The sequence below is a fragment of the Pristis pectinata genome, chromosome 12 (assembly GCF_009764475.1).
Source record: "Pristis pectinata isolate sPriPec2 chromosome 12, sPriPec2.1.pri, whole genome shotgun sequence".
Lineage (NCBI taxonomy): Eukaryota > Metazoa > Chordata > Chondrichthyes > Rhinopristiformes > Pristidae > Pristis > Pristis pectinata.
Window position 1 is genome coordinate 35,192,976 of NC_067416.1, and position 21,317 is coordinate 35,214,292.

Sequence of the window (21,317 nt, forward strand, 5' to 3'; positions counted from 1 at the left end):
GGACCTGGATTCCATGTGCACAGGTCACTTAAAGCTAATATGCAGGTGATTCATAAGTCATACAGCACGGTAAAAGGCCCTTCAACCCAACTCGTCCATGCTGACCGAGATGCCTATCTACGCTAATCCCATTTTCCAGCATTTGGCCCATATCCATCTATTCCTTTTTTACCCTTGTACCTGCCCAAGTGATGTTTAGACAGTGTGTTGTACCTACCTCTTCCATCTCCTCTAGCAGCTTGTTCTGTATACCCACCACCCTTTGTGTGAAAAACTTGCCTGTTAGATCTCCTTTATATGTTTCCCCTCTCACCTTAAACCTATGGTTTTAGACTCCCTACTCTTGGAAGAGGACTGACTATCCACCCTATCTATACCCCTCATAATTTTATAATCCTCTGTAATATCACCCCTCAGCCAACTGCGCTCCAGTGAGAACAATCCCAGCCTATCCAATCTCTCCTTGTAACTAAAGCCCTCCATTCCAGGCAACATCTTGGTGAATCTCTTCTGCTCTCTTTCTGGTGCTACCACATCCTTTCTATAGTGTGGTGACCAGAAATGCCCACAATATTCTAAGTGTGGCCGAATCAATGTCTTGTACAGCTGCAGAATGATATCCCAACTCTATACCCAATATCCCTGCCTATGAAGGCAAGGAAGCTAAATACCTTCTTCAGTTCCCTGTCCACCTGTATCACCATATTCAGGAAGCTATGAACATGCCCCTCAAGGTACCTCTGTGCAGTAAGCAAGGGGAAGACAAATGGTATTTTGGCCTTTATTGCAAGAATATTTGTATACGAGAGCAGCAATATCTTACTGTAATTATACAGAATTATACAGGGCCTTTGTGAGACCATACATGGATTATTGTATAACATTGGTCTCCTTACTAGAGAAAGGATATATTTGATATTGAGGGAGCACATTGAAAATTAACCAGACTGGTTCCTTGGATGGCAGCTCTAACATATGAAGAGTGGTTATGTAGGCTAGGCCTTTATTCTCTGCACATGAGAAGAGTGAGAGGTTAGCTGATTGAAATTCTTAGCGGGCTCAGCAGAGTAGATGCTGGAAGGATCTTTCCTCTGCCTAAGAAATATAGAACTAGGGGAGGTCACAGTCTCAAAATAAAGGGGAGACCATTTAACACTGAAATGTGTCATTCAGGGGCTGGTGAATCTTTGTAATTCTCTAACCCAGACAGAGGTGGAAGCTCAGTTATTGTTTGCAATCAAAACAGGCATCAGTCGATTTCTGAATATTAAAGGAATCAAGAAATACAGGGATATTCCAGGAAAATGGTGTGTCTTGTTAAATGGTCAAGCAAACTCACAGGACTCAGTAGCGCACTTCTGCTCCTATTTCTTATGTAGAAATTATTATTATTATTATAATTAAATTATTATTATTTCTCCTCACTCTCCTCCTTCATTAGCAATGTTTTCTATTAAATTATTATTTAAATAAATTGTTTCTTGCCAATTAGGTAGGTTTAAAAATGCAATGAATGGGTTATATTTTCCTTTGGGTTCCATGTACCCAGGAAGATAAAGAAGTTCTTCTAAATATGCAAATACAGCAGTAATGATCTTTGTATATCACTTGAAAAATTTGTATCCTCTTGAATGGTCCACTGACATGTTGTAAAGGAGTAGCATGACCTGAGCAAGACCACTATTGTATTCAATATCATTACAAAGCAATAGCACGGAATATGGTGATCTGCAGCAGCATTCATTCAGCTCTGAATGGTGTTGGACAGTTAATCCACCAACTGTTCAGGAGAAAGTTCTGTGAACATTCCATCACAGTGACAATAGAGCCCAGGAAAAGATTAGGCCTAAGCATTCACAACAAATATCAGCCAGAGGCATCAAGTTAATGATTCATCTCAGCTTCTTCCCATGATGCTCCTCATCAGAGAACCAACCTTCTTAGATATTTCAACTTACCATTAAGAAACATCTAAAGGCACTGGATTCAGTAATGATTATGAGTTCCAAAAGTACTCCAGCTAAAATCCTCAAAACCTGGGCATCAATATTAACGGAGCCTTCTGCCAAGCTGTTGCAATACAGCCACAACATTGGCAGCTGCCTGACAAAGTGGAAGACTATTTAGGGCTGTCCTGTCCACAAAAAAGCAGGATGAATCTGATCCAGCTATATAGTGCTTAATCACTGAGTGTGATGACCTTTTGAGTGATGCCCATGTGCTAGGATTGAATTAAAAAAAAACAGTTAACTATAATCATGCCAGTGTCCAGAAGTAAACATATACAGGGGTTCAGCAAATACGGCAGTAAACTTAAAAATTGCGGAGTCCAACTATACATGCCATGTTGCTCAGCTAGAGAGCAATCACCCTGCCTCAACTTCACAGTTAGGAAGAGTATGGCGTAGATGGTGGCTTGGAATTTCTTTAGAACAGCTCATCACTTTTGCTCATTGATGTCCCTACTCTTACCCTGAGAGGAACCCCCAGCAGGAACTTCCACAGTGATTCCATTGGCAGCCAGTGAAACCATGACATGTTCACAAAGGTTCAAAATTTATTCAAAATTAAACATACTTTTTTAAGTCATTAAAAATAAAGTGTTAAAACACTAAACAACTCCAAAGTACATTTAAGTCAGCAATTAACATTTTAAATAGCTAAATTAGTGGAAACATACCTCTGTCCCTTGCAGCTGTTCCTCTCCTATTGAAATGAATGGAGTTCCTGACCTGTGCCATATCTAACCTACCCCAGGTTCAGCGGCAGATATACCAGTGTAACTGCTGAGACACTGTGGAATTTACTGCTCCACTGCCAAACTCCATGTGAATGTTCAAAATGTTGGCAACTTTTAAGTTCACATATATCTGAGCTCCTGCATTTATTTGTGAAATTTTCAAGCCAAAATGTTGCCCAACCAGAAACATTAAATAAAAACCATGAGAATACAGTATTGAGATTTGCAGGAAATTATTCTAGAAAGTACTTGAACTGCAACCCCTTCTTCATGCAAGTCCACACTGTAATGTGATGTTGTAACATGGACCTCAGATCCTTCTTGTGAGATATTCTTGTATTAATGGCTATAATCAGCCATCTTCATTTGCAAAAAGACATATTGCTCCCTTTTCTTACCTTGCTACCTCCTAATTTGGTGATTGTATGATTAAGTGAGTGACTGTAACTCATCTTAGTGCAATTACATTGTCAGCATGACTTTATCATTTCAGTGGTGTTTTGGAGCAGTGATTATTTTTGTTATTGTTCTGTAATTCCTGCAAAATGTTCTCCTTTATTCAAAAAGAGAAAACTTATATAGTTTTCAGTTTATGTAAAATAATTCACAGAACAGTTTCCAACATTGATAAATTGCTAGCTATTACACTTGAGGAGAGAGGTGTTTTGCTGGATATTTCCAATCCAGTAGAACATTATCCTTCAGGATTCTGAAAACCCATGTAATTGTACGGCCAGAGGAATCAAACATTGATCCTTCTTGACAATATCTTTAAAACAATGCAAAAAAATGCAATGCCACCACAGAACATATGCCTTTTATTGCAGAGAAGAAGAAATCAAAGTTTGTTTAACACCCAGAAATCATGCTGGAAATTCTAAATAGATCCCTCTCCCTGCACATTGTTGATACAAGGAGATGGGAATTGGGCGTAACACCCACCTTTACAATCAGATAACAAATCAGTCATTGTGTACTTTGGCCATCACTTTTCATAAAGCATTTTAAATGTCACACCAAATACAGTCTTTGACAAATTCTGAAGACTTAAATGACAGTAATTTCAAGATTAATTTCCAGGGTTCTACACAAGAATAACCACTCCAATTCTTCTTCGATCTATAATTCATGTTGATCTGTCATGTTGTACAGACTTGTTGCTGGAACATGAACCAGCTGTTGCTGTGTGGGATTGCTCAGCACTAAAAACAAATAGCATTTTTGTTACAATGATAAATTGGGCAATTTAGGCTCAGGGACATGCTGTTATCTGCTGATGTGCAAGCATTTTATTGAAATGTTAGCATTGAAAGGATAAAGCCATTTCAGAGTGTTTAAGCGATAATTTTGTTAATAAATATGCTTAGAGAATTTAATTATTTTTAATACAATTGTGAATGCAAGACATATGCAAATAAACCTAGCTTTGTCTCTGTAAAATTCCTTCACTAAGCTTAGTGTAGAATCCTAATGATGTTGATTTGTTACTCTGTAAACTGATAATAAATCTTCCTTTAACCTGTCCAGTCAGTAGGTACAAAATATGTGCCTGATGATGCATTGGCATTGCTGAACAATCCCAGAATATAGGTCATTCATTTAACTAGGACCTCTTAACTGTCACAGGGAATAGATAATGAGTTGTTGAGGCAGCCGTTAAAGCAGACACCTGTGCATGATTTTGGACTTAAAGTCATCTTCAAAGATCCAGAAGCTTTACAGACGGGATAGTTCAATAACTGGACATGAAAGATTTGAGTACTTTGATGACTTAGATGAAAGAATGTTTCAGATTATTGTCAATAATCTTGCTTTAAAAAAGTAGGATGGGTTTTTATTTTCAACAAGTTAGCAGTGGAATGCATTGATGCAAAAGAAGCTTCCCCTTTAATATCACAGCCAACCTCTGTTCTGTTGTCCCTACAACTCTTTCTTCCCCATTGGGAGGGCCAGATCATCAAATTAACACTTATAAATCACAATACTTCACCATGTAAGGCTGCCAATGCAACATATATGTTTGATTATCTGGTAAAACTAAGAAGAAAAAGTCTCCTGGTTATGTCCAAGTTCTGGAATTTATTTCCCTTGAGTCTTAAGAATTCAACATTAATCTCCAAATATACTGCTGTGACTAACAATAAATACTTCGTGGGGAAGTGTGAATGACAGTTTTCTTTCACCTGTTGAAATCATTTATTCATTTGAAGGTGACTGGCAGAACATGCAATTAAACTGTGAGGATGGATGTTTCAGGTGAACAATGGCAGATGTGTGTGGGACAGGCTGGATGGAAAAATAGGTCATTTGATTGCATCTCTTGGAGTATCTCAGCCAGGATTGGTGACTCTAGCTGAATGTGCGCACTCAAAGTCCTGTCCACCAGTTTCCTGACAACTTGTGACTGTTCCCCTGCAGAAGAAAGAGAAGAAAGGCAAATAAGGTCAATTTAAGGAGCAACTTCATGATGTAGCTTTCTGTAGTGCCTTTGAAGAATGTACATTCCTTAGTCCTCTGCCAGCAATCCTGATGCAAGGTTTCGACCCGAAATATCGACAATTCCTTTCCCCCCACAGATGTTGCTCAACCTGCTGAGTTCCTCCAGCAGTTTGTTTGTTGCTTCTGCTGGTACAGATTGACGTCAGGTGATGGATGAAAATAAACACAAAGCAAGGCTTTGTGGCAGGCTTGGAAGCACAGGCCTGAGGGAAGTTAGTTCATGATATTCTGAACTTGGACATAATCAGAAGAATTTTCTTTGCTTATTTTTACTAGGCAATCACATAGACGTATTGTGTTTATATAATTCAATAAAATATTGTGTTCCCCAATTCAATTAAATGCATTGTTAAGGCACATTTGGAGAGAGGCATTGTGAATTATAATCAAAGGAAACTATTTAATTAACTGGGCAGAGCCTGCAGGTACTGTGTGAACTGTGCTGAAAAAAGCCAACAGATGCCGTTCAAAGTCGGTCTTTCCATCCGCAATTTGACTCAGTGCTGATGTTATTCCCTTTTCCTTAACAGGCTGTACAGGACGTTCAAGGACAGTAAATACTTATACATGTTAATGGAGGCCTGCCTGGGGGGAGAGCTGTGGACTATTCTCAGGGACAGGTATGAATACAGAAATGAATGCATTTACTTTCTTAAAAACATCTTTTTGCAATGTACAATAACACAAAAAAATTGCTTACCAGTTGTTGGTATGTATGCTCTATTTTTAAGTTCCAGCCTAGTGATTGTTTTGTAAACTGTAACTCATATAATGGCTGGCTTCAAATCCCACAACAGAACAGCTGACAGACCAGTGGATTATTGTGCTACATTGCCAGAGGTACTGGCACTGCAGAACCCTGTATTGCATTATTATATGGATGATCAGGGAGTTCTTACAATCATCCCTCAACCATTACCAAATTGCATATTATTGCTCTCACTATCTCTTTCTATTTGGTAGCCCCATGCGTCAAAGTATATTTTTTAATCAAAATCCAAAGACACGTGTAAAATAATTGTGCTGACAGGCAGAATTACTGACGCTGATGCTAAAAGGAGGTGTGATTACAATAAAATGTAGCACATTATCAACACACTGAACATTATAGTTTGGGCTGCGGAGTAATTTTAAAAAGTCATAATTAATTGTGTGATTATAAAATAATATAAATTCAGCACATTGTAAAACATGAACAGGATTTCCTCATTTTTGAATAGTGCAGAAGGAAGACACTTTGTCTGAGAGAAGGAGGGAGAAAGAGAAAAAAGTGGATGAGGAGATAGGGAGAGGGAGGAGGAGGAGAGACAGGGAGGGAGCAGTAGGGAGCAGGAGTGAGAGGATAGTGACGGGGATGTGGCGTAAAGAGGGGGAGAAAAGGAAGGGGACATAAAAGAGAAAGAGCAGATGCAAGTGGAGAGAGTAGATGGGGCGGTAGAAGGAGTAGAGAGAGGGGGAGTGGGAGGTTATAGAAAGGTGGTGGGTGAGGTAGTGGAGAGAGTAGTGGGAGGGGTGGGTTTCCCCACTCCCCCTGCTGATGTGTGCTGCCTCCCTCTTTTCCCAATTCTCATTTTCTCTTTCCTGTTCGCTCTAGAATGACCTGCATTGAGTCTGGCTGCCGGTGGGTTGGGGATAAAGGGAAGGAGGTGTTCCCACAACATTTCGTCTTGTTAGGAGAGGGTATCCCGGGGAAGACAAAGAGAGGGAGTGGAGGGTAGAGTGGGGGTAGAGAGAGAGAAGGTAGAAAGATAGGGAATGGGAGTAGAGAGAGTGGATGTGTAGATAGAGAGAGGGGGAGTGGGAGTGGAGAGGGAGTAGGGGAGAGAGATGGGGAGTGGGGGAAGAGGGATGGGGAGTGGGGGTAGAGAGTGTGGATGTGGGGGTAAAGAGAGGGAATGGGAGAGAGATAGTGGAGGAATGGAGAAGGGGAATTAGGGAAGGTAAAGGGGGTAGAGAGAGGGAAAGGGGGAGTGGGGAGGAGGGGAAGGGGTGTGGTAGGGAATGGTTTAGAGAGAGTCCCGGGAGCATCAAGTCTTGTGAGTCGCTGGGGGGGACGTGGCGGGGAGAGGGAGGGGTTATGAGGCTCCAGCAGTGTCCGAGCTCGGAGTTCCTGGGAGTGTCAGGCCTTGGAGGTTCTGTATGCACTCCACCTCAGGAGATGGGTGGTGCTGATCTTGGTGTAGGGGTGCTGGAAACTTCCTGCCTTAGAAGGTCCCGGCAGGAGATTCTTGGGCTGGAACCCAGCTGTCTCTCAAGCCCTCACTGTTCCATGTCTGCACACCTGTGCTCCAATAAGTGGAGCTGGCTGGAGTCCCGGCAAGAGGCCAGGTCCATGTGTTGGCAGTGGATTAGTAAGTTAGTGGCTTGCTCTCCCACTGGCTCCAAGGTTCAAGAAGCTCGATTCATCGGGAGGTCTGATTCCGGAGAGCGGCTGTGACCCCAGTGTGCTGTTGGCCCAGGCCAGTTCCGATTTAGCTGCAGACTCTGCCGTGTTCCTGCCAACGCCACTGGGACACTGTGAGCTTCCTCCTGACTCCTGTGCGGTTGGACCACCACTGATGCCAGTTGACGGTGCACACCCCATGCAGTGCTGTTGGAAAATGGCAGGCAGCCTTCCCAGGGCCCCTGAACCACGTCTTAAATCTCCCATCACTCGTTCACTCACTCAGACATACGCTGCCACACATTCCAACTTGTCAGAACACATGTAAGGTCCATCCACCTCCCTCACTAACCATCTCTCCACTCACGCAATATTCTTCACACGTTTCTCACATCCCCTCCCTTCTTCATCCTTCCACCCTTCCTCTGCTCCTCACCCTCTAATCGTCACGTTCCTTTCCTCCACCCTTCCTCTCCTCTTTACGCTCCCTCCCTCCTCACCCCTCTTTTCATCTTCCATCTAGAGGGCAAAGATTTGAGGTGAGAGGGGGAAAGTTTAAAGGAGATTTGTGAGGCAAGTTTTTTTTCCACAGACAGTGATAGATGCCTTGAAAACACCACCAGGGGAGGTGGTAGAAGAAGGTACGATGTCAAAACTTCTTTAGACAGATACATGAACAGGCAGGGAATGGAGGGAAGTGGACCACGTGTCAACAGACGGGATTAGTTTAATTTAGTAACATGGTCAGTGCAGACATGGTGGGTCAAAGGGCCTGTTCCTATGCTGTACTCTTCTGTGTTCTTTCCTCCCAACCCTCCATCTTCTCCTCGTATCCCTCCCTCCACCATCCCGCTTCTTCTCACCCTCCCTCCCTCCCTCTCACATTTCTTCCTTCACCCTCCCTCCCTCGTCTCCTCACATTCCTCCCTCACCTTCTCCAGCCTCTTCAAATTCTACCCCCCCCATCCAACTCACTTTCATTCCCTTTCCCCTTAATATTTCTGCCCTCCCCTTCCTCATCTTCCCTCCCTTCGCTCAGCCTCGATGTCGGCGCCAGAAGCGTGGCGACACTCGCGGGCTGCCCCCAGAACACTACGCAAAAAGGTGCACTTCACTGTGTGTTTCAACCTACGTGCGACTAATAAAGATGTCCTATCATATCTTGATATCCTTCTCACATTCTAACCTTCCTCTCCACACATTTCACTTCTTCACCCTCCCCCCTCTGTTCCTCACCCTCCAATCCTCCATTGCCTACTCCCTCCCTCCTCGCCCTCCTGTCCACACATTCCCCTTTTTTACCCTCCCTCCCTCACTCTGTTCCTCACCCCCAATCCTCCTTTCCTCACTGACCCCCTCCCTCCTCACCCTCCCTCCTCAACCTCCCTCCCTTGCACACATCCCTTTCCTTAACCTCCCTCCCTACCTGTTCCATATCCTCCAATACTTTCCTCTCCTTCACCCTCCCTCTCACCATCCCTCACCTTTGTTACTTCTCTTGCTCCCTCCCTCACACTCACTGCAACTGTCCTTACTCCACTCACGCACTCCTTCTCGCACCTCAGATGTGTTCAGCGTCAGTCTCCCTCTCTACTCTGCACTGTTATCCAATTTTCGTAAATTGTTGTTTGTGGTTAAATCCTGATAAAAATCAGGTTAGTTCAATTTGGTGATGGTGGCTTTAATAGAAAATCCAAGTGAAAGGAAATTGAAAAGGTTGTAGGGGTCACACTGAATGCTTTATCAATACCAAAATACCAAAGATGATTCCAATAATTTGAGATTAACCCGTTCATCAAATCTGCTTATCCTGAATTTGTATTTAGTTGGAATTTAGACTGACTGACTGAAGTCTCTTCACCCTGTCCTGTGCTGCCATCTGCTGTCACACTCTAACAAGACTTTATTCTGCACCAGTTGAAGTTTACTTGGGATTATCAGTTAATTCATGTCAAGTACATTAATAACTTTAACCAGTATCACATGAAGCCAACATGAGTTCAATATTCATCTACCGAATTTTCAGATCACTGCTTAAACCCGTGAAAATTGCAAAGAAGATATGAAGATTTGGTTAAATCTTTCTCACCAAACGGAGTTAATTCAGTACACTAATTTAGTTTTAAATGCATTTGTCAATATACTTCTACTGGTAAACCAAACCAAAGACTCATAAAAAGTTTTATCAATGTAAAATGGAAGTAACCCCTTTGAAAGCTGAAATAGATAAATCCAACAGCTCTTTTTAGCTTCATGATTTTGCCCTTTAACTGTTGGATAACTTATGTGATTATGGTAATTTATTCAGGCTTTTGTCAGGAATATCTACTCTGTGCACCGTGGATATACAGATTTGGATAGACTTCCTTCAGTGTTCAAGAGAGCGCATGTTATTCATCAGACTTTTTTAACTGCAACACACAAGATGCTGGAGGAACACAGTGGGTCAGGTAGCATCTATAGAGAGAAATGGACAGTCAATGTTTTGGATCGAGACCCTTCATCTGGGTCTTGCCCCGAAACACCAACTGTCCATTTGCTTCCACAGATGCTGCCTAACCCATTGAGTTCCTCCAGCATCTTGTGTGTTGCTCCAGATTCCTCATCTGCAGTCTTTTTTGTCGCTAGACCTTTTTTTTTATTTCTTCAGTTAACAAAAATTTATCTACTCTTTTGAAATTTGCACTGGACGGGATCATAATGTGACATATCAAGAAGTCTTCTGAACCAATTGCATTGTGCCAGGTGTCAGGCTGGAGCTCATTCATTTCACAAACCACTCAGTGGTTTATCTACTGCCCCCTCATGTTTGCTTTAAGAAAGGTGATGTTGCATTGAAATGTACTTTTGACCTACTTTGAAATGTGAAAGTTGTAGAGTTTTAGGAGTCCTTGCCTTGTTTGATTTGTTGATGCTTGTTTCTTTGATAGGTGTCTAAATTGTACGCAGTAAAAGTCCTATGTGGTGTGTGAATTATCCGCCCTAGCTTTGATCTAGTCACATCTGTGTGAGTGGGTAGGGTGGAGCTGGGTGAATTTGCTGGGACAATGTAGCCATGGACTGTAGACCTGATTTACCAGAAGAGTATTAACAGTCTTTTTTTAGGCAAGGGCAATGGCAATCCTGAAGATTAAAGTGTTGCAAGCATTTAAGATTCAGAAACCAGAAGCACAGACTAATAATCTAGCTCTCACCACTTTATCTGGTGGACAAATATCCCTCCCATTGTTGGATGGATTCAAGTTAGTGCCATTAAAATTGGCAGAAGAAAAAGGGCAGTCAGCTACTCTATCAGGCAGAACTATAAACCCTCAAATTTTAAAAAGGAAAAGCTAATGTCACATGCTGTCCACAAGGCATCAACTATTTGCAACAGACCACTGGCCTTAAAGGGACAGACACCAACGATATTGTGGCATCCTTTTTTTTGAATAATTCATTATCAACCTTTCTCCATAGATACAAAGAAGACAATATTAAAAGGTATGTGGCACCCTTTGTATTTAAAAAAAAACTAAACTACATAACTCAAATTGGAACATGGAGACAAACAACTCAGCCCTTTCAGCTTGCATCATCCATCAAAGGGCCCCACTCAGCCCATTTTCACTATGCCATTGTTAGTCCATTGCATGGGATGATAACTGTGTGCAGCATTATGGATCTGTCCATGGTTTATTCAGTTTATTGCAATGTTTTCTGGCTTTGGATCCTCTGAAATCCACCTCTCATTGTGATCTCCATCTTCACCAAAATCTGGGAATGATTGTGTATGATGTTTTTTGTAATGCAAATTCCTCTCTCCGTTATTTTCACAGAGGAGCTAATCCTTTCTAAACAAATCAATTAAGTTTGCAGATAGTTGAATTTGATAGGATCACTTGAAGTCTCCATGCTATCACCTAGGAATGAAATCCTTCATCAAGTTCCACATGATACTGAGAACATTACCCCACAAGCTGCTTATTAATATTTGCACATAATCATTGCATCAAGATGGTAAAGTATTGAGCACCATTGCCTGGCAGCAACTGCATCTCATGCCAATCTGAACCATACAACTAATCAAGCAGGTCTGATGCTGTGTAGTGAGTGACATAGTTCTGCTGTTGTAACGTCCACCTGTTGGTCTTTTTCTTGCAGAGGTTCATTCGATGATGCCACTACTCGATTTTACACAGCCTGTGTGGTAGAAGCCTTTGCCTATTTGCATTTCAAAGGAATTATTTACAGGGACCTCAAACCAGAGAACCTAATCCTTGATCACCGGGGTTATGCTAAACTGGTGAGTACTGAAGGTTAGAGATTATTGAAAAAAATCTACCCTTTTACTTCGATTGTCGCAGAGGTATATGACATTCTTAATCCCTTGGCTGGACTATTTAAAACTTCAGCTGATGCACTGAGACAACGTGCCCTGAATTCACCATTGTAACAGTATAGTTACTTCAAAGGCATCTGAATAAACACTTAGAAAATGAACCATTTAGTTCTACTGTCCCTTCTCTTGTTTCTCTTTTGTTTCTCTACATTAACATATCACTCGTTTATATTTTAACATTAAATCTTTAACACTTTAATATTTTCTCTGCTTTCCCTCACCCAGATGTTCAGTTTTATTTAGGGGCCTATATCACAAGCTGTTGAATTTTAATAACTTACACTAACTCCAAAGGCCAGGTTTCCCAGGAAGACGAGGGATTCCATTAGTTTTCAGGTTTCTTTCCATGATGTCCAGAGGCTGGTACATGTTAACTTCCATCCTTGGCAGGAAAGAAATCAAATGGTATCAGGGTCAGGAGCTTGCCATAAGGGACAATGTAGCCACGGACATCCAGCTATTGACATCAGAGCCCTGTATCACACAGTAAATAAAGAGTGATCACGGTCTCTAAACTGTGTCCTATAGTAAGCAGTTGTCTCCATGTAAGGTTACAAATTACAGTACAGGAGGATGCAGCATGCTCACAAGTTAAATTGGCTTCTTGCCTGTGTGCTAGGTGGACTTTGGATTTGCCAAGAAAATAGGGTTTGGAAAGAAAACATGGACATTCTGTGGGACTCCAGAGTATGTGGCTCCAGAAATCATCTTGAACAAAGGTCATGACATATCAGCTGATTACTGGTCACTTGGAATCCTTATGTATGAACTCCTAACTGGCAGGTGAGAAAATCTAGAACAGGGTTGTGTTGCCCTGTTTGAATTTTTCTGTTTTAACGGATAAAAGCCAAAAAATACAGACATTCCCAAATCCTGATCTGGTAAATTGGTTTGTATTTTTTTTTACCAATAAAAGTCTTTGCTTGCAATATATGTCAACTGTGCATAATTTGCAGTTTCACTCATTTTGCTTTAAAACTGTACACCTGACTTTCAAAATGCTCATAGACCACTGACTAATCCCATTTGTTTCTGGTGTGGCGGTGAAAAGGACTGGAAGAGTAAAATTTAGAAAATAGTGTGAAAAAATCATGTTTATGATGACTTGAAAGAAAATGAAGCTTCTGTCAAAGAAAGAATTAAGATAAAGATTGAGCTTGTCTTTGGTTGTTTTTGCTATCGATTTCAAACTAGTTACACTTTATAGAGTCAAAATGTTAATACATCTCTCACTTGAGTGATTTTTTTCAAAGTTAGAAAGTATCCAATTTCACTGTACAGCAATAAAAATCAAATTAATTGTTCCAAACTGGATCAAAAATTAAAACTTAACTATCTAAGTCATCTATGATACTAATATGGTCTTTTAGTTTACTTCACAATCTGCTTATTAATGTTTGCATAAAGAGCAAATATTGAGTACACCCAGGTGAAGTCAAGTACTTGGAATTATTATTTGTCACCAACTGCATCTCATGCCATTTTGAGTCCATGTCTCTCATTAACCAGGATCCCACTAAATCTGCACTATTTCCCAAGCTGAGAGGAATATGCAAGCATTTCCAACTGTGCACTTTGGAGATGCAAGCCACCCTTCCCCTGTGTGTTCCATCTCTGACCAATGCCACAACGCATCAACTCAGCAGAACCTCTGTTCAAATATTAGGAGAAACAGCACAGAGACAGGTCCTTTGGCCCACCGTGACCATGCTGACCATCAAGTACCCATCTATGCCAATCCCATTTACCAATTCTTGTTCTGTACCCTCTATGCCTTGATGATTTCAGTGCTTCTCCACACAGTTGTTAAATGTTGTGAGAACACCAGCCTTCATCACCCATTCAGGCAGTGCGTTCCAGATTCTGGGTGAAGACATTTTTCCTTAGAACCCCTCTACCCCTCACCCTAAAACCTATACCCTCCGGTTTTAGACACTTCTATTAAGAGGAAATGTTTCCTGCTATCTACTCTGTCGTGCCCCTTGTAATTTTGAATACCTCTGTTAGGTCAACTATCAATCTCCTCCAGTCCAAGGAAAACAAACCCAGCCTGTCCAGTTTCTCCTCATAACAGAATTGCTCATTGTCACCCTCAACCAATACAGCTACAAAAAATGACTATATGGTTATTCATCCCGTTTGCTGTTTCTGGGACCTTGTGTGTGCAAATTAACATGGTAGTTGGCTACAGAAAGGGAACAAAACGTCTTCAAAAACAATTGGTACAGCATACAAACCTGTTTCACAAAACAGCAAGCTATTATGAGAAGGTTTCATTTGTTGACAAGAAGCAGCTATAATGTAGAAGAAAATCAAAAGGAAGGGTCATTTTTATCAATACAGCTTTACCATCTTCTGTTTATTGTTGGGAGAAAAATTGTGGCCTGGATTTTACTTGAATCAATGTGGCCCTCAAAGGTGTTACTGAATCTCTGGAGTGGATTTCCCCTGCTAATGCCAGACATCAGTTCAGTGGGATCCCCAGCATCGAGCAACATTGATGTGATCAGGCAGAGTGGGCAGCCAGGTACGCTGAAGAAGACAGGAAACCAGGGAACAACACTATTTAATTAACATAGTAAACATTTTACAAAGTGCAAGATAAACATTGCAATACGAAATGAGATTAAAGTAGAAGCTGAAATATAATAAATTTTTCAGAAGGTAAAAATTTTATTTGTATATCCATCAAATTTTGAAATATTTAACTTAAAAACTACTTCCTTCAATGAGTGGTGGTGATCTGGAACTCGTTGCCAATAAGGAGGCAAGTAAGGAACTCAACATACTTAAAAAGTACTGGGATGAGTTTTAGAAAAGCAATGAACTATGGACCAAGTAATGTGCAGTAGGTTTAACTTAAAAGTCCATACTTGGGCAGCAAGGACATGTTGGGCACATGGACTCCTTCTATGCTACAAGTTTCTATGATTCCCCAGTTCACTATGTAACTGGAACTACACATTTAACTTAGGTTGTTAAGGCAGGAGAATTCCTAGGTAGCAATTATGATTTAGTTTTTCCATTAAAACTCATTTAAACCTCATGTAACAATGTGTAAAAATTCCAGGGTATTTTATTAGAGGAACAGCCTGTAAATAATTTCTCAAGATTAAGCTGCAAAACAGCATACCCTGTGGAGAAGCAGAAGATTTTGACAGTAGCTTTTAGATTTTCCAAATATAACTGCACATGTGTGTAATTCAGGAGTTGATGCTAGTTTGAATGTTTAATGGTCATGCGTACAAACAGTTTTCTCATGAATACAACCGCAAAATGTGAGTTTTATCAATCACAATGTGGAACTGTTTTTAAAATTGTATTTCCTCTTCCTTTTAATAAAGTCCGCCATTCTCAGGGCCTGATCCCATGAAAACATACAACATCATCCTTCGTGGGATTGACATGATTGAATTTCCAAAGAAAATTACTAAAAATGCTGCTAACCTCATCAAGAAACTATGCAGGTAAGTTTCTGGCAGTTTGGCAGTCCTCCTTGTCACTTTATTCATTTCAATATATGGCCAAAATGATGGTCACGTTATTAAAAAAAAGATGTAATCATTCATAAAGGTTATTTCCTATTTTTTAATAGGGACAATCCATCAGAAAGACTTGGGAATTTGAAAAATGGAGTTAAAGACATTCAAAAACACAAGTGAGTCTTTCCTTTATGAATTTCTTTGTACAATATTGTGTTACTTTATTTTCTTTTTAAACAACTTTATTTGCTTTTTAAAACTATTGCTGAAACCACGTGATTTTTCAACAAAACCGGAGCTGGTGCTTACGCAAAGAATACATTATGGTTTGCCAATAATTAGTGTTCATAAAGTGATTGAATTGTTCACTGCTACCATCTTTCTTCAAGCTACCCTTCTCCATAAGCACTAATTGAACACATTGTCAGACTCAGCATCAATTGTTTTCTTCACTGGCAAGCACCAAGTAACAAGGTTTAATTAAAATGATTCAGGTCTTCAAGTAAAACATGCTTGGTGCTTCAGGGCAAAAGAGAAAAGGAGATGGCAGAGGGCTGACACCGAGATACTTGGGCCAATATTCATCCTCTAAATGGGACAGTAGTGGGACAAAATCTGGTGATAAATAAACTGCTGTGGAGAACCCCCATCCCAATTTGAAGCTGTATATTGAGCTAGATGCACCAGACTCCCATCCAAAAGATATGCCTGACAATGTAAAATCAATTCCCTAACTAACTAGTATTCCTGGTGCACCCCTGTGATATGACGGGCGCACCAAGGCAGCAGTATGAAGAACTAGTAGCAAACTAAGGGCCTTTTGCTGCCTGTTAGATGCAAGGTTCTTTGACAGGATGCACCGGGCATGACAGGACATAGGATGGTGCCATTGCACAAAGGACACTCATAACAGATGTGCCAGGGTAAAGTGGCATTGTCCATGTTTTTCCTTAAATGAGAAGGCACTCCTCTTCAGGTCATGTAGCAAATGAACTGCATTGGTTGGAAGACCCCAACTGCACTTTGTGATAGGGTCTAATTGAACAAAACATGTGGGCCCGTTGATTATAACATGCGTTAATTGCTAATGCTCTATTTGTTGTGTCCCCACATTCTGGCACATGGTGGACCTCACCTCTGCATCTAGTATCACATTATCAGCCTTGTTAAAAATATGTTTCTGCTTCTTTAACGTATCTGTTATTTAATGCAATAAACAATGAATATAATCAAGTGCATTGTCTATCTGTCACACTTTCTGTCACCTTGGTTATGGGCAAATCAGCTTCTCATCATAGAATTTCATGAAGTTCATTAAACTTACTGTTAATTTTATTTTGAACTTTGCCACAATAAGCATAGTCACCTGACAAGCTGGATTTATCACACAGAATAGATACTTTAGATGTTGCATATTTTGTCTAAACTAGAAAATAAATTCTGTTTTGGTACAGCTGAGGAGCTCTGTCAGTTTGCTCAAGAGCAGTGCCATAGGAAAACTGTCTGCAAGTATATTTGTGTGTGTGTGTGTGTGTGTGTGTGTCTGTGTGTCTGTGTCTGTGTGTGAGAGAGAGAGAGAGAAATTGGTATTGGTATTGGTTTATTATTGTCACTTGTACCGAGGCACAGTGAAAAACTTATCTTGCATACCGATTGTACAGGTCAATTCATTACACAGTGCAGTTACATTGAGTTAGTACAGAGTCCACTGGTGTAGTACAGGTAAAAAAACATAACAATACAGAGTAAAGTGTCACAGCTACAGAGAAAGTGCAGTGCAATAAGGTAGATCATGAAGTCATAGTCCATCTCATTGTATAAGGGAACCATTCAATAGTCTTATCACAGTGGGGTAGAAGCTGTCCTTAAGTCTGGTGGTACGTGCCCTCAGGCTCCTGTATCTTCTACATGATGGAAGAGGAGAGAAGAGAGAATGACCCAGGTGGGTGGGGTCTTTGATTATGCTGGCTGCTTCACCAAGACAACGAGAGGTAAAGACAGAGTCCAAGGAGGGGAGGCTGGTGTCCGCGATGCGCTGGGCTGTGTCCACAACTCTCTGCAGTTTCTTGAAGTCCTGGGCAGAGCAGTTGCCATACCAAGCCGTGATACATCCAGATAGGAGAAGTGATGATAATACTTGATGTAATTATATTATCATGTTACATTTGCTCATCATTTATTTACTGATAAGCAGAATTGATTGTTCTGATATTGGGGGGGTGGGGGGGGACTGTGTACTCTTGAATATTGTCATTTTACATCTCAGTGAAAATTAACCCTGAGCAGAAAGTTAACTATATTGGACCCTCATTGCCATTTGAGTTTTCAATGAACCATGTCTTTTACATAGAGAACATATTCTGAAAAGCAGCCTGCTTATCTTTCGAAGCTCTTAATTCTATTTCTTTGTGTAAAATTGAAATTATTATTACTTTGAAAATGCACAACTAAGAAATTTTGATTATTTTTCAGATGGTTTGAAGGTTTTAACTGGGATGGATTAAGGAAAGGCACTTTAACACCTCCAATCGTACCTAATGTAAGTGTTTAACCAATGTGTCCTTATTCAGTTGTATTCTGTACCTGCTTTATCTCTCCTATCAATTATTAAGATGCCAGTTATCCATAAACTGAGTTGGAGGCAACAGCTGATTATAAGGAAGTTTCTAAATTTGGGATTCAATGGATCCACCATCGAGGTTAGGTTACTGCCTTTAAATCACTCCGTCATATCGGTTTTATTTTTAGTGACTAATGGAAAAGATTTTCCTCTACATTTTCATTAACAGTAAGTGCCTTTACATAAATGCTCTGTGTGGTGCCTCTTCTACTGAGGTGTAAGCTGATTAATTATCATTCTATTGTTGGTAATTATTTTAATCCAAAAATTATGCTCATGGTCCTTCCCAGTTCTAACAGTCCCCAATGACTAATATACCAGTGGCCAAGTAATTTAAGAGTATTTTCATCTTTGAGTTGGATGGTTGTGATTTCAAAGCTCCACCTCTACTGAAAAGCACATTGGTAGTTCAGTGCTGTGCATATCTAGTAGTGTCCTTATACTTCTTAGGCAGTCCCTTGGGGTTGAGGGTGACTTGCTTCTGCTCCAAATCCGTGGGTTCTGAGTTAGCTGATTATGCTGATGTGAGACTCTCAGATCCTGAGACAGGAGGTTCTTGACAAGGAAAGCAAATGGGTAGTTTGTAAGGTAGTGTGTTCCTTCTGCTGTTTTCGCTGAGCCTCTGTGCGCTGCCAACAAATGACTCAAGGTTATCAATGCCATCCGTATGTCCCTTCTCCATTTTGAGTAGTCATGGACCAGGGATTCCCACGAGTTCATGGGAATATCACACTTTTTTGAGGAGGCTTCAACAACATCCTTGAATATATTCCTCTGTGCTCCTGGTAATCCCTTGCTGTGATGGAGCTCAAATGTTTTGGGGAGTCCAGTGTCAGCCATGTGAACAATTTGCCCTGCCCAATGGACAATGTGGGGAGAAGAAAATAATGGGATTAATGTAGGATTAGTGTAAATGGGTGGTTGATGTTTGGCATGGACTCAGTGGGCCGAAGGGCCTATTTTGGCACTATACCTCCCTCTGACTCTGTGAGGCAACTAAGAGTAATCTTATCCTTAATGCTGGGAGTGTTGGCTGAGGAGAGGATGCAGATGTTGGTTCCTGGCAGTGGATTTGCTGAATTTTATGGTGAGACACCGCCATCCTTGATTGGTGGTGCCTCTCCAGTAAATTAGGGTGTTCATTCTGGGTAGATGAAGTCCCTGAAGTGTGCAGTAGGCTAAGGATCACTGGTTCCTGGTAGATCATAAGCTTTGTGTCAGGTTTAAGGGCTTGATCACTGAACACACTTTTCCTGAACTAGTCAAAGACTATACCGATATCCTTCACCATCAACACCTGGCTTTGCTGAGAGGAGGCTTCTGAGATCTGTGAAGTAGCCAATGTTTTCCAGAGTTCTGTTATGGACCTTTATTGTCAGAGAGCACCATTGAACGACAGGGGCAGGTTGGTAGAGGACTTATGCTTTGGAGATGTTAAGGGTGAGGCCCATCCTCATTGAATGAGTTGACAGTGATTTTCAGAGTTGGGATAACTCTGGTCCTGGAGTGGAAGTAACAAGGATTGAAGTGTTTTAAATTCATCCTGTAGATGCGGTCTACTCCAGCGGGAAGGTTATGGGAGGTGAGGTGCAGTATTGTGGCAAGAAGGATTTGAACATCAAAAAATAACCTACTAAAGAAACTCAGTGGGTCAAGCAGATTCTTTGGAGGCAAAGGGATGGTTGGCCTTTCGGGTTGAGGCACTGCATCAGGACTGAGAGTGTAGAAGGAAGATATAGAAGTGAGAGGAAGGGGTGAGGCAGGGCCTAGTAGGTGATAGGTGCAGCCAGATGAAGATGGGAGGTGGTGGGTGACAAGCAGAGGGAGAGATAGTTGTTCTGCAGCTGCAACTAGGACTCAAGGCTCTGTTAAGTAGCCATTGTCAAGATTAAAGATATTTCCTTGAGGCTGGAGAATAACTTAGAGTGGGAAGGATAGAAACTAGTTGTCATGTTTCATGTAGAACCAATGAAGTAGGCAGAACTAGGAATGAATTCCTGCAAGGAGAGTTTGAGGAGTTGAGTTCAGTCTAAGCTTAAAACTAGAACACAATGGTGATTGCCTTACGAACCGCAGATTAGAAAATCAAAAGCTCAAAGTACAGGACGGTTGGCAGGGGTTTTGCCTCATGGGCAGTGGAGAGGGAGAAAGAGATTTGTTCAGATGGGATGAACTTACTTGGACTAGATTGGAATGAGTGACTTGATGAATCGAATAACTGGGTCACTAGACAGAGCTTCAAACTGACAAAGGTTAGGAGTGGAGGCATGGGAGAGTTGGTGTGGAGGGTTCAGAAAAGTCTAAATTTAAAAGTGGCAAGAGAAATGTCAAATCCCTTAACAGAACAGAGTTCTGGATAAAACTAAACAGACCAAGTCAGGTAAGAGAGAATGTATAACTAAGATAATTGGGTTCTGTAACTAATGTGTCATCAGGGGGAAAAATGGGGGAAAAAGCAGAACTTCAGTTTATCTGAATGCATGAAGCATTAACAATGAAACAGATTAGTTAATAGGACGACCAGAAGTTATTTAGTTTGATCTAATGGCCATTATGGAGACCCACTTGCAAAATGACGGAGACTGGGAATAACATATTCCAGGATACTTAATTTTACAAGAGATAAGCAAAATTAAAAATGAGGTGCTGTCATGCTAATAGTAAAGGAGGGATAAATACAGTAGAGGGAAAGGATTTTAGCTCGAAAAATCAAGACGTAAAGTCAATTCAGGTGGAGGTTAGAAACAGAAAGGGCAGAAAACATTTTTGGGAGTTGTCTTTCGACCCCCAAACATAGTGGTACTGGAGGGCACAATGTAAGTCAGGAAATCAGTGGGGCATATACAGGTAGCAAGGCTATTATATTAATCATAGGGAAATTTAATCCCATGTAGAAAGGCAAAATAAATCAGCTGTTATAGTGAGCTGGGCAAATTCACATAGCATATGTGAGATACGTTTCCAGATCAGTATGTTGAGGAACCGATCAGGAAAACTGGCTTTATTATATTTTGTATTGTGTAATGAGAAAGGGTTAATTAGTTAAGGGGCCATGGTGGAATTTTATGTAAAGATTGAGAGTGATGTAGTTCAATCTAAAACTGAGTTTTAAGTCTAAACAAAGTAAACTTCAAATATGAGGCATGAATTGGCAGTAGTAGATTAGAAAATTATATTAAAAGGTATATCAGCAAATAAGCAATGGCTAACAC

The 21,317-nt window shown here is 40.9% G+C and overlaps 1 protein-coding gene across 3 annotated transcripts in view; it reads left to right on the forward strand.

The window, feature by feature from the left end:
* The window catches only part of prkg1b (protein kinase cGMP-dependent 1b), a 556,354-nt gene that overhangs the window by 529,971 nt on the left and 5,066 nt on the right, over nt 1-21,317 (forward strand). For all 3 annotated transcript variants that reach the window (XM_052027531.1, XM_052027532.1, XM_052027534.1), the window contains 6 exons: nt 5,770-5,859; nt 11,766-11,907; nt 12,623-12,786; nt 15,348-15,470; nt 15,599-15,661; nt 17,958-18,024. In XM_052027531.1, the coding sequence (XP_051883491.1) occupies nt 5,770-5,859; nt 11,766-11,907; nt 12,623-12,786; nt 15,348-15,470; nt 15,599-15,661; nt 17,958-18,024 (649 nt within the window). The remainder of the gene's footprint in view (nt 1-5,769; nt 5,860-11,765; nt 11,908-12,622; nt 12,787-15,347; nt 15,471-15,598; nt 15,662-17,957; nt 18,025-21,317) is intronic.